The sequence below is a fragment of the Ochotona princeps genome, chromosome 8 (assembly GCF_030435755.1).
Source record: "Ochotona princeps isolate mOchPri1 chromosome 8, mOchPri1.hap1, whole genome shotgun sequence".
NCBI lineage: Eukaryota > Metazoa > Chordata > Mammalia > Lagomorpha > Ochotonidae > Ochotona > Ochotona princeps.
Window position 1 is genome coordinate 16,483,318 of NC_080839.1, and position 14,337 is coordinate 16,497,654.

General features: G+C 48.1%; 1 protein-coding gene across 1 annotated transcript in view; it reads left to right on the forward strand.

The window, feature by feature from the left end:
- The window catches only part of ST3GAL5 (ST3 beta-galactoside alpha-2,3-sialyltransferase 5), a 48,262-nt gene extending 34,167 nt beyond the window's left edge, over window positions 1–14,095 (forward strand). Inside the window, exons 4-7 of the mRNA XM_058667672.1 lie at window positions 2,560–2,903; window positions 10,554–10,740; window positions 11,877–12,035; window positions 12,905–14,095. Of these exons, the coding sequence (XP_058523655.1) occupies window positions 2,560–2,903; window positions 10,554–10,740; window positions 11,877–12,035; window positions 12,905–13,153 (939 nt within the window). The 3' untranslated portion in view covers window positions 13,154–14,095. The remainder of the gene's footprint in view (window positions 1–2,559; window positions 2,904–10,553; window positions 10,741–11,876; window positions 12,036–12,904) is intronic.
- Window positions 14,096–14,337: the final 242 nt, after the last annotated feature.

Below are 14,337 nucleotides of genomic sequence, written 5' to 3' on the forward strand. Positions count from 1 at the left end.
TGGCTGTACCACTTCCAGTCCTGCTTCTTGCTAACGCACTTTCATGGAGAGTGGTGGAGGCTGACCCAAGTACTTGAGTACCTGGAACCCTTGTGGGAGACACAGATAGATTTCTTGGCTTGTGACTTCAGCCTGGACCAGCCCCACCCTCTGTGGCTGGCCATTTGAGGCATGGCTCAATGGATGGAAGATCTCCTTCTTTTCGGTCACTCTGCCTTTCAAATAAATAAATAGACATTTAAAGTAAATGGAATTTACAGCCTTGGAGTGGGCGTGTAGCCTGCAGATGAGTTACCTGTGCCCACATCACAGACCTGGATTCAGTTCTCAGCTGGATTGCATTGGCTGCTCCAGCCCCAGGCCAGGCCAGTGTGGGTATCTGAGGCATGAACCAGCAGATAGGGGAGCGTTTTCTCTCTCTCTCTCTCTCTCTCTCTCTCAAAATTTAAAAAACAAAAACATATGATAGTCCTCACAGTAATGATACTGATAGAGTTCAAAAAATGTGTTCCATTCCTGCAGCTGAAATCCTGACAGACGCAGGACTCCACAGACACACGTGTGCACACGGGGAGCTCCCTGGGCGGAGGTGTGTGTTGGCAGGCTCAGGCCTGCAGAATGCACTGACCAGAGTGAGAAGGCTGGGGAGAGCTAACTGCTCAGCAGTTCCCAGACAGCATCGGACCAGATGGACTCCTTGGGGCAAACAGGGTCCCGTTCTCCTTCCACTGCCTTCAGCTTGTCCTTGTGTGTTTGACATTGACCACCTGTTCCTTCAACATCAGCATGCCGGGAAGACGCACATGAAGCACAAGCAGTTTCTAGGCTAACGGGACAGGGGCTGGTGCTGTGGCATAGTGAGTAAAGCTGCTGCCTGCGGTGCTAGCATCCCATATGGGTTCTGGTTCGTGTCCTAGTTGCTCCACTTCCAATCCAGCTCCCTGCTTATGGCCTGGGAAAGCCATGGAGGATGGCCCAAGTGCTTGAGCCCCTGTACCCATGTGGGAGATGTGGGAGAAGCTCCTGGCTCCTATTCCGGCTTGGCCAAGCCTCAGCCATTGGGATCATTTGAGGAGTAAACCAGCAGGTGGATGGCCTGTGTAAATGCTGCCTTTGAAATAAATGAATCAGTTCTCAAAAAGAACATTGATACATTCAAAGGAATTTGCCTTCCAGATACCACAACTGACAAATAAGCCTGTGCTCATCCTGCTGCCTGGGAGCCTAAAATAGGAGACATTGGGTTTTTTGTGTGTAGAGTTTGAGTATATGTGTGTTGGAACCATAACATAAAATTTACCATCATAGGGCCAGGCTAGTGGCTAATGTCCTCACCTTGCATGCGCCAGGATCCCATATGGACAACAGTTCTAATCCTGGCAGCTCCACTTCCCATCCAGCTCCCTGCTGTGGCCTGGGAAAGCAGTCAAGGATGGCCCAAAGCCTTGGGACCCTGCACCCAAATAGGAGACCTGGAGGAGGCTCCGGGCTCCTGGCTTCAGATCAGCTCAGCTACTTGCGGATGGGTCAGTGGACAGGGGATCTTCCTCTCTGTCTCTCTTCTCTGTATATCTGACTTCCCAATAAAAATAAGTAAATCTAAAAAAATAATTTACCATCCTAGCCACTTTTAAATGCACATCCTAGCCACTTTTATATCCTCCTTTTGAAATAGACTTGCAGAACTTTCTCATCTCCCAGAAAAACTTTACACCTATTGGACCCGGATTCTCCTCTCTACCTTTGCCCCAGTGTTTGCCCCCTCAGGAAAAAGACTCCTTGTTCAGGAATTGGACTACTGCAAAGCTGTGTGTCAGGGAAGTCACGCAGCCCTTCTATTCCTGGGCCTGAATTACTGCACGAAACGTAACGTTCTCAGTTCATTCATGGTGTAGCATGCCTCCGAATCTTATTAAAGTGTCAGACCCCTCAAAGGAAGCCTTGTTGGCTCCAGGTTTACCTGGACAGTGTTGGGTATGGGGGTTAGGTCACAGGGTGGGAGGCCTGCAAAGAAAGAAAGACCCTTTTTGTGCTGCTCAACTTCTTGTCGTGTGACTCTCCCAGGTTGTTTCTGGAAGTTTCTGAGCACAAATTAACTGCAGATGGCAAAGACTCCAGGTCAGGCAACATTACTCAACAAGCAAACCATGCCGCCCCTCCTCCCAGGAGTGTGTTTCTTTGTTAGAATTCTTTTTCTTTCTTTCTTTCCTTTTTTTCCCCTGAGATTTATTTTTATTGAAAAGACAGACTTACTAGAGAGGAGAGACAAAGATCTTCCATCCACTAGTTCACTCCCCAAATGGCCACAATGGCCAGAGCTGAGCCAATCCAAAACCAGGAGCTAGGAGCCGCTTCTTCCATGCAGATGCAGGGTCCCAAGGCTTTAGGCTACAAACAGGGAGCTGGATGGAAAGTGGAACAGCTGATGCATAAACCAATAGCCATATGGATGTCATGCTTGGAGGTGGAACATTAGCCAGTTGAGCTATGGCACCTGCCCAGGAGCACATTCTAATACTGCAGAGCCTTTGAAACTCAGGTTGCTATCTTCTGTTCCAGAGAGCTCAGGCCTACGCTCATCAGGTATTACAAAAGGAATGCCGCCCCAAGTTCGCCAAGACATCCATGGCCCTATTATTTGAGCACGGGTACAGCGTGGACCTGCCGCCTTTCGTGCAGGAGACCCCACAGGAGAATGAAGCTGCATACAAGTACGATCCTCCTTTCGGATTCCGAAAGTTCTCCAGCAAAGTCCAGGACCTTCTAGAACTCCTGCCCGAGCACAACTTCCCTGAGCACTTGAAAGCCAAGAGTTGCAGGCGGTGTGTGGTAATTGGAAGTGGCGGGATACTGCATGGACTAGCGCTGGGCCATGCCCTGAACCAGTTTGATGTTGTGATAAGGTGAGTACGTTGCTGCCTTCCTCTTCTAGAATCCAGTTCACCGCTAGGGGTCAGCACTGCTCTGGGGGACAGGGACACAAGGAAACTTCTTGGCTCCTGCCTTCCAGGAACCTACTGTTGGATAAATTCAAAACAAAATGCATGGGTGCCCCAAACCCTGTGTTAGATTTGAGGAGCAGGTGCAAATGGACTGTTGTAACAGGTAGACCCTTTTCAGGGGATGGCAGGTTTAGAAGGAGGGATAGATTGGAGGAACCAGTGAATGTGGTTGGTGAGCTCAGCAGGGACATGATGAATTGCTGGAGAAGCGAGCCAAGGAGGGTGCCGAGCTATTGGAGGCCAGGGGCTGAGGGCTGCTCTGCACACTGACTTTATTCACTTTTGAGGTGAGAATTTCCTAAGTTACCATCCCTGGGACTGCTGGGCACCCAGGATGTGTCGCATGTCCTTTATTTGTGTGAAATGCTTTGCGTTTTCTCATTCACATGATTTTCTGTACCTCTCCGATCATCTCGTTGGAACGTTCCTGAGAATGAAAGGGACCGTTGGCTTCGAGATATCTTGATGCTTTTTGGGAACTTGATGCATGGACATAAATCCCATCTCCGTGTTGAGATGTGCGAGTCAGGAGCATGTGGGTTGATTGAAGGCAGGAAGGAGTAAGGATGGGTCCTGGGGTTTCACAGGATGTTGTCATCAGGGCATGGTGTGTTTGGGCCTGTGGCCGACCCAGAAAGTGAAACCTCAGAGGGCTGGGCTGATAAGAGGAGTCAGCAGGCCCCAGGATTGCTAGTCTGGGATGCAAGGCCCTATTGGAACAGCTGCAGGAAATGAGTGACAGAGAAAACTCTCTAGTTAGCCAGGGAAGATCACAGGACCCGCTGAAACACCCTGAGCTTGAACATGACAGTTTGTTCACCTAATGCTTCTGTCCCCAGGAACTGGGGTGTGGAGCATGTTTTGTCCTGTACCTGTTTTCCTCCTCTGTAAAGTGGAAGCAGTAACAGTACATCCCTCCAAGGTTTCCTGTGAGTTCACCAGCTGCCAAGCACTGAGATAGGTCAGGATGATAGTAGATGCTCAGCAGGTGCCCATGACTGTTTCTGGAGGAGATACTGGAAGCCAGGGATGCAGGAGTGATGGAGGGCGCAGGTGTTTTTAGAAGAACCAGGCTTTTATAAGGTGCATACTATAGAACAGGTGAGAATGCTGTGTGCATGTGGTGAGCTGTCCCCAGGTCTGCCTGGGCTCCAGGGGCTTCTCCCTTCGGGGTGAATACACCGAGAGGGGAGGTTTCGGGGGCCTGGGTAGGCCCGGGGCCTAACTGCCCCCACCATTGGGTGGGGGTGGGATTGGGGAGGGGCGTGACCTTGGGCCTGGGGCCTGAAATTTCTGGCAGCCTGCTGGCTGCTGGTGGATGCCAGGTCGGGGCGTCTCATGCTCGGATTCCTGATTCCAGCCACCACATACATGCGGTAAGCTGTGCCCGGGTGGCCAGCGCCATTTGGCACCAGGCTCCGCCTGTTGGCCACTCGGCCAGGAGCTCTGGAGTTTTGGTTCTTAGAACCGCTGCTTAGGTAGCTCCACGTTGAACCCACTGTGCTTCTGGGCTGTGAATCAATCCTAAAGACTCGCAATGACAGTAACTCTTCCTTTGAAGAACTTGTAATCACTGAACAATGCTGACCACTGAACACCAGTCCATGTAAAACCTAATACTAGGGGCTTGTCTTGCAGGATCATATCCTATTACCTGACATGATGATGGATCAGGGGACAGGTCACATTAGGCAGGGCCACATTAACTAGCATGCCAGAGAACCACATCCGGGGGTAGATTCTGTGGGGGATATGTGGGTCAAACCCTGTTGAAATTCTAGCCCCTCTGGTTAGTTCAAGAGATGGGGTGGTGATGGACTAAGCTAGGTGTGACCAAGGAGCCTGCCATCAATCACAGGTAAAGGAACTTGCAGCAGTCGGGACTTGTCAAGGCAGCAGCACCCGAATGTGCATCCTGAATAGAGTGTGGGGTGAGCCGGGCTGCAACGTTCACCAGCTCATACAAGGCCAAATGGAAGGCCAGACTATGCCGGGCACTGGCCTAAAACCCAATGGCATGTATGAGAACTGGGTTTGGGAGTGGATCAAGTGGAGGAACTTGGGAAACTCCCCTGGTGAGTCATAGCTCCTGCTGGTGAACATGTGGCCCAGACCTGGGGGTCAGACAAGCTGGGCAAAGTAGCTGGCCAATGTGTGAATTTGTAATGGAATGGGATGTACCAGGCAGGACAGAGCAAACCTTAGCTCACAAGCAAAAATAGAAACCAGGATGGAGCACAGGTCATGCTGAGCTAGGCTCTTGCACCTACTGGTCTGCGTGAGACAGGGACGCTAAGCCATAGTGTCTAAGGCAGGGGTTGGAACAGGTGAGGGGCTGTGTCAAGCTGAGTCAGAGCAACCACTGTCATGCATGTGATCTATGGCTAGGAACAGGCCTGGTTGGGAAGCTAAGGAGATACCCTAACTGGGTTAAGGTTCCCACCAAGGAGCACGGGGCTGGAATGGGGGCTGCATTCTGATCAGGATACGGTTGTAGTCTCCCTTGGCACAAGTGTGGACTGGGACTGGATGTACCAAGCTGGGCCAGACTCCAACACCTTCTGGTGTTCTGGAGCGCCAGGGTAGATGTGGGATGGATTAGGCTAGGTCTCAACCCCTACTGAGTCATGTGTGAGCTTTATGTGGGTATGGAAGAGCCATGAATGGGCTGAAACATCCAACAGCAAGAACCAGATTGGGTTGAAGGCCAGTCAGGAAAAGCCACTGTTCCTGCTAGGACAGGAGGTGAACTGAGTAGGGCTGGCTCATAGACCCCCTGGTATGTGCAAAATCTGACACTGGGAGAGGTTCTAATGGAGGAGCCTGGGCAACTTCTCTGGCAGGACACAGACCCTGCAGGTAAGCGCAAGAAGCATGATAGGAAACAGCCCAGAACAGGCCATGGAAAGTTTCCCACTGGCATACATTTGGCATGGGTCTGGGGCAGACCAGGCTGAATCAGTTCACATCATCCACTGGCGAATCCGAGCACCAGAACAGAGTGTGGGTTGAGCCAGATTCGGTCGTGACAAAAATCAGTGCACAGTACTGGCACAAAGAGAGGAAGATCAGTGGAACAGAATAGAAACAACAGATGGAAACCCACACAGATACAGTCAATTAATCTTTGACAAAAAGACAGACAACAATCCAAGCAAATGGGAAGGTCTGTTCAATAAATGCTGTTGGGACAACTGGTTGATAGCCTACAGAAACAAAAAGATAGACCCACATCTCTCACCATACACTAAGACCAAATCTAAATGGATAAAAGACCTAAACCTACATCCAGAAACCTTCAAACTTTTGGAAGAAAATGTTGGAAACACACTGCAACACTTAGGAGAGGCCCTCACTTCCTAAAAAGGACTCCAAAAGCAGTAGAAATCGAGAGCAAAATAAACAATTGGGACCTCATCAAACTAAGAAGCTTCTGTACAGCTAGAGAAACAATCAACAAAGTAAAAAAACAACCTACAGAATGGAAGATCTTTGCACACTACATAGGAGATAGAGGGCTGATCTCCAGAATATACAAAGATCTCCAGAGCAACCAAAACACCAGAACAAATAAACTGCTCAAGAAATGGGCACGGGAAATGGGCAGACATTTCACAAAAGAACAAACCCAAGTGGCAAACAAGCATATGAAAAAATGCTCAAGTTCCCTGGCAATAAGGGAAATCCAAATGAAGACAACAGTGAGGTACCACCTAACTCCAGTAAGGATGGCACACATACATAATACCACCAACACTTGCTGGCGAGGATGTGGGGAAAAGGGAACCCTTCTCCACTGCTGGTGGGACTGCAGACTTGTACAGCCTCTATGGGAATCAGTTTGGCGAATACTCAAACAACTGAAAATCAACATACCATATGATCCAGCAATAGCACTCCTAGGGATATATCCAAAACATCTCCTACACAAGAAACCAACATGCACGCCTATGTTCATAGCAGCACAATCTACAATCGCAAAAACCTGGAAGCAACCAAAATGCCCATCAACAGAAGACTGGATAAGAAAGCTATGGTTTGTCTACTCTATGGAATACTACTCAGCTATTAAAAAAAACGAAATGCAGTTCTTTGTGGTCAAATGGGCCCGACTGGAATCCATTATGCTAAGAGAAATGAACCAATCCCAAAAGGTTAAATACCACATGTTTGCCTTAATCTGAGATGAAAAGATGACAACCTGGAAGATAGTACCTGTATATTGTAATATTAGTGCAATCTCTAACAACCGGTATCCAGTGCAATAAGATAATGCGATATAATCTATAAACCAACAATTAATGTCAGAATACTTAAGATCTACATCAAAAAACTATAAAACCGACTATACCCTCAATACGCTATGTTAATCCGTAATGGGGAGGGAGTGCAGGGAAATCTTTCAGGACCATAAAAAGAGTGAGGAAAAAGTACAATATAGCCTATCAAGATCAGATCTGGTAATTCATAGACAACAGACTCAAAGCGGCACTAAACAATAGTAAAACTACTATACCAATGCATGAGGGAGGAATCAGGTGCGATCCTGACAACCTCTTAACAGGAGGTCATGTGCGTGGAGCAGGGGGGCACCCCAGAGTGGAGCAGGTGGTAAGGAGGAAGCTTGGATCCCAACCATGAAGACTCCCAGACCTTCACCACAAACTATTAATACGAGCAACAAGGACTATATCCCAACTGCCAAGGAGGCCACAGGGAATTGGATGCCCTCGGAGGCCGAGTACTCTGAGGTCACCCACCCCCAACTGGAGCTTCCGCAGGAGATGGAAGAAGTCCAAACACTACCGTGCAGAAACCAACATCATTGGAAAGACAACCAGAAGCCCTGAGCGGTCCGCAGAAACAGAAGAACAATAAATGTCCTTCGGGACCAGGGAGGAGAGCTTTCTCTGGTCCGAGCCTGGCTCCACCTCTGGACCCCCACCCTCCCTCGCAATGACCATCGGGATCGCTTCGAAAACCCCTCACAGCAAACAAACAATCATACAAACTAAAAAAACCTAAAATAAATAGACAAACAACAGAAAATAGAGCTTGAAATCTGACAGGAAAGAGCTGGCGTGGATTGGCTCATGCCTCGCTGGGTGGGACACAAAGATTAGTTACTCCTCACCATGGTGTTGAGGATTTTCCTGCACACCCCCCCAAAAAAAAATGTTCTGCACCTTAAATGTCGACAAATGTCTTGTTAGAGTTACAAGCCAGTCTAGATTATCCTAAATCTGCCAAGATCAGCAAAATTATACTTCAACACAACAAATGACTAAATACTAAAATGAAATAGACACGAGACAGCTGAATGTTACCTTATAGCCATTTTAAGGCATATAGCAGCCGGTCCTGTATATAAACTAAAATTGAAATGTCAATGAGCTAATCATAGGTTATGGTGAAGAACTTGCTTTTTTTTTTTTTTTTTAACATACTGGTTACTCAAAACCATGTCAATTCCATAATGTTGCAAATTGCTGTTGATGTTATATTGGGACTCTTAATTGACTGGGATGATATTCTACCAGCTCTTAACTTCAGACCAGAAATGGTCTCCCCAAGAAACCGTTCAACCCATCTGGACAATAAGTAGCTGGACTCTATGCTTAGTATACGTTTACAAGGAAAGAATCTTGATTGAATTTGAACTGTAATACTGCATCAAGGTGGAGGAATCCACCAGGGGAGAGGGGCGTGGGGAGGGGTGGGGGAATTCCCAGAGCCTATGAAACTGTCACATAATGCAAAATAATTAATAAAAAAAAATCAGTGCACAATACTGAATGCCAAGGTGAAGCTACCTGTACTGGAGGTGACCGCAGCGCCCAACAGCACACATGAGAACCAGGAAGGGAGGGGGCGGAGCTGGCAGGGGAAAATGGGGGGTTCCCTTGCTGGACAGCTACTCCCACTGGAGAGCATGAGCTGGAATGGGGGCAGACCAGAATGGGCAGGGCTACAACACCTGTGGGCCTCATGTGGCCTAGATCAGGGAAAAGCCAGGCTGGACTGATTGTTCCTATTGGTGCAAACTAAAATTAGAGTGGGTGAGGGTTGTTTGGGCTTAGCTGCAGCACCAGCTGGTAGAAGCTGGCATTGGGAGCTAATTCTGTCACATTATTAAACCAAAGAACCACCTGGAGAGTGCATAATCTGGGAGTGAGAGAGACCTGGGAGGGAAATAGTGGGCTCCTCCCTCTTGGATTACCACTCTCACTGGAGAGCACGAAAAACTAGGATGGGGGCTGGGGTAGCTAGACAGAGAGGCACCCAACAACATCCATGAGGGCTGGATAGTTGAGCTGGTTAGATGGAACTAGGCTTTAGTACCCATTGACATGTATGAGAGCTGAACGGGATGTGGGACAGACTGGACTAGTCTGCTACACATACTGGCAAACCAGGGCAGGGGGTGGGCCTGGTGGGGGTTATTGTGGGTCGCTCCGACTGGGCTGCAGCTCCCACTGGTTTATGTGAGGGCCGAGTATGTGATGGGCAGAACCAGGCTGGACTGTAACACCCATTGGTTCCAGTGGAAGACAGGGATGGAAACAGAACCAACCCAGCAATTGCAGCCATCAGCTGATTGGGGCGATGGACTGTGCCAGGCTCTGTACTTGCAAGTACACACAAGAATCTGGTCCGGTAACACCTCAGACAAAGTTTTTTTAGGGATTCCCCCAATCGAACTGCCGGACTGAGAACCCTAACCATGAAAAGACAAAGGACAGAACAAGTTAATCAACCACCTCAGCTATATGTTGGCAGTGAAAAAATGGGCAGATGGAGACACTATGAAGGACTATGTCAATCAGTGGATTCTTCAACAACCTCATTATGCTCGGAGTGGCGAGATTAACAGCAATTCATAATTGTTGAACTATCATAACCACTTGAGCAAGACCCTCGGAGCATGCCCCACATCAGGGACCTGGGGTGGGTGGGAGACTGGGTGGGGCTTCTCCCTTAAAATCCCCCTTTACCTCAGATATATTTAGGAAACAATATGGAGATAATAGTTTACCCATTTTCCTGTAGCCCTTGAACCTTTTTACCCTAATCAACTATGTAAAGATTGTCAAAAATATAATAAAAAATGGAAAAAGTTAATAAAAAAAAAAGAACAGGTGAGAATGGAGTTTGATGGCAGAAAGGGTGCAGGGATGGGGGTGGGGTTGGGATGGGGAATTGGGACTTAAGGGGTTACCAAGATTGGGGTGATGGGGATTTGACAGCTGCCTTTCACTGGGTATTCTTAGAGAATCCCCAAAAGTTACTGTACAAGGAAGGACTGGCTTCTATCAGGATCAGGCGAAATTGCTTGGCATTCAGGGACCACATGTGGGCATTGTCCATCATGCAAATTGCATTCCTTGAACACCTGGGGAGGACAGAGCTGCGTGGGGCAGTAAGACTGCTGGGAGTCATGGCCTGGCGCACCACAGCCTCTTGCTCACTTCTAGTCCTGAAGGACATAGGACGGAGCGTGCTGTGACACCTGCCTTGTCAGCCTGTCCTTTGTGCTTTCTTTCTGCATAGACTAAACAGTGCACCCGTGGAGGGATATTCAGAGCATGTTGGAAATAAAACTACCATCAGGATGACCTACCCAGAGGGTGCACCGCTGTCTGACTTTGAATATTATTCCAACGACTTGTTTGTTGCTGTTCTGTTTAAGAGTGTTGACTTCAACTGGCTTCAAGCAATGGTGAAAAATGAGACCCTGGTAAGCACTGGAAATTCGTGCAGGAATGAGTCTCAATACAAAATGGCAGAATCCACACTTACTGTCTTTAATTTCTAGAGATTTCAACGTTGTGTTTGAAATGGCCACTACTGACTTTGTACAAACCCCTCAGCAGTTCTTGCTTTGTGGCTTTCAAAGCCTGATTGTAAGCCACGAGAGAAAGTAGTAATGGCTACTGCCTGGAAATAGCAAGCTTGGGGCCAACATTGCTGTTCCTGAGGTTGATCATTGACCTTGTACGGCATTTGGCTGGTTTCAGATGTTAAATTTACTTGGGTGCATATAAACTAATATTGAGGAAATTGAAAAGAATTTATTTGGAGTCCCAAAGATATTCTCCACAAATGCTTTAGTTAGGGTCCCCTTGTTAAATTGGCAGCATTGTAGAGGGACAGATGTGGACTAGCTGGCCCTTGCGGGGCCATGTTTTTTCTTTACCGCAGTAGGTCATGTTTTGCTATAGTTCCACTCATGATGTTGAAATAAAATGCAGAGGTCAGCTGTCCATAAGTGAATGTGTGCAACACACACACACGCCGCAGCTGTCTGCCGAATTAATAGACTGTTACTAGACTGCAACATAAGCGCCACACGGGAGAGCATTTTTATCACCCAGGTTTGATTCTGTCTGGATTATCAGGGCCTTCTGGACTTTCTGTCAGGGAGAAGTTCCAGTAGGAAAAAGCAGCACACAGGGTCAGACGTGGAGAGAGGATGTACAACCAGGCCTGAGTGGGGTTTCCTCAGCCCTTCAGTACCCTTGAAGTAGACCCGTGCACGTGTCAGCCCTGAACAAGTAGTGACTGTGGATCCTAGGAAAGCTCTCGGGCTCAGGTCATTCTCAGAGGAGTGTCGTCCTCGCCCAAGCAGAAGCTGGTCCCACTGTTCCTCTCTTTGTCCAGGGCTGCTTTTGTAAATTGACTCTCTCACCATTACTCTTTGGAGTTAAGGTCAAGAATTTACATAGCTTCTGCATGACACTGATGTAGCCTGCAGAGCACAAGGCCACACAGGGTGATGTTCATGACCTTGGCCTGATCGGTAGGGAATACTTTAGGACCCTCTGTGGTAACTCTATTAAATAACCCTCATTATGGTTTGCCTTCTTTCCTTAGCCATTTTGGATGCGAATCTTCTTTTGGAAACAAGTGGCAGAAAAAATCCCACTGCAGCCGAAACATTTCAGGATTTTGAATCCCGTGATCATCAAAGAGACTGCGTTTGACATCCTTCAGTACTCAGAGCCTAAATCCAGGTTCTGGGGCCGAGATAAGGTATTTCCGTTGCTGCTGGAAGGTAACTCTTGTTCTCTGTGCTAGAAGGGAGCTGTGCGCGAATTTGACTCAAACCCTGCTGTGTATGCAGGAGGCCTAGTCATGACTAGATGCTGCATGTGTGGGTACCACTGTGCACCCCAGCTGTTCACACAACCGTCTTGGATTCTGTAGTACCATCAGAATGTTGACACTTATCATTTAAGACATTCTTGCTCCAGTTTAACTGCAAGATACTTGTGGTCTGAAAAGTTCTTTACCTTTGAACCCAGTAGGTGGTTTGAGTGAGAATTAATGCACATCACCTCTTGGTAGATGACGCTAAACAAAGTCAACAAGGCTGTTCAGTTGATGCCTGCATATTGATTTAGTTGTTCTGTGCTTTAGGGTTTTTCAAAACTCCCTGAGTGGTTTTATTTTGCAGCTTAACTTTTAGAAAGCATTTCGCAGGTGTTCTTTGCTAGAAAAGCAGATGGGGGGACCTTAAGTGGGTCATGGCTGCTGGTGGGGAGCAGGGGTCCTGCACCTGAGGATGCTGTGTTCCCAGGTGGGGATGGGTTCCAGAAACCGGGTATGGCCACTTGTCCCAGACCTCAGGGCCATCTGACACAGGAGGTGAGCGCGGGGGCAGTAGGCTGGTGACTTTGCCTATCCTGGGTAGGACCAGTGGGTGGAAAGTTTCAAAGAATCACCTGTCAGTTGGGTACAGAAAAACCATCAGGCTGCCTCGTGAGGGTGTGCTTAAAGCGTCCATATGCCAGACTGCTCAGTGCAGATGATCCTCACAAAGCAGTGAATCATGCTCAGCCATCTCCCTTTCTCTCTCTCTCTCTCTCTCTCTCTCTCTGGCCTCCCTCTCCTGCCACCAGAACATCCCAACGATCGGTGTGATTGCCGTGGTCCTGGCCACCCACCTGTGCGATGAAGTCAGCTTAGCAGGTTTTGGCTATGACCTCAGCCGGCCCCAGACGCCCCTGCACTACTTCGACAGTCAATGCATGGCTGCCATGAACTGGCAGACTATGCATAACGTGACCACAGAAACCAAGTTCCTGGTGAAGTTGATCAAAGAGGGCGTGGTGACAGACCTCAGCGGGGGCATCCACTGTGAATTCTGAACACACTCAGTCACACGACCGACCTCACTTGGAAACGCAGCCTGGGCCCAGGCTGTCCTCAGTAGCCTTTCTCCTTTCTCCTTGCGTTTCATCCTGCAAACACTTGGAAGTGCAGCTGGTGTTTTTAAACTTGGAGTTAAGGCAGAAAGCATTTAGCTCTTCCTGCTTTTTGTTTTCTTTTTTACTATTTATTGGAGGTCAGTGTTGGTTTTTTTGCACAACATTTTGTAAGTTAAGAATGGAATTGAAAAGATGTCCAAGAGAATTGTGTGGGGTACGGTTCTCTTGTATTTTAAGAGAGTAATTTAATTTGTTAAAAAAAATAAACCAAAACCCCGTGTACACTGCACATCCACTGCCAGGTGGCTAAGTGGAGTGAGGCAGGGCGTTCCTCCTGCGGCGACAGGGCTGATTGTTCAGTTCTGGATCCCTGCCACTCTTGCTGTTGGACCCACGGAGGCCCTTGTAAAAAGGAAGATGTGCTCGGCGACTAAGCCACCGGCCGCTGTGATGGGGCCTGAGTCCATCAGACAAGTTCATGGCCCCTCTCTGGCTCTGCTGGCCAGCTCCGGCAGTTGGCTGGGGAAGCTGTCCTGGAGGGACACAGAAGACCTCCCGAGTACTGTGAAGCTGCCCGAGTGGCAGCAGCCCCTGTCTTCTCAGCAATGATGCCAACTCTGGAATTCGTTGGTGAATTTTTTTTTTTTTTTACTGTCCTTGCAAAGCACTTGAGTGTTGGTGAAGGTGTTCAGACGTCGGATGTGTGATTCGAAAGACGAAGACTCAACTTCGGTGATGCAGAATCCCGGCAGCGATTTTGTTTTTCCCCAGGGAAAACAGTCACAGTTACTGAGACACTGAAATGAAATTATTCCCATGTTACAAATTGCCTATTTAAAATGAAAAAGTTGTGGTTTTTTATTTTATGTTGTTTTTTAATATCTGCCTGGTAGTGTGTACCAGGCAGTGTGTCCATTAGGAAAAAAAATAATAAAAAAATAAATAAGGAAAAAGAAAGAAATAAAAGCTTTGGAGGAATCTTACCATCTGGTTTATTGAGTACTTGTTGATTGATTTAAGGAAGAAGATCACCTGACTGTCCTTTGGTGTGGCATTCTGACAGACACCTCACCGTGGGTGCCAGCAGCAAGGGGACACCTTGTCCAGCAGCAATGCCTGGTCCT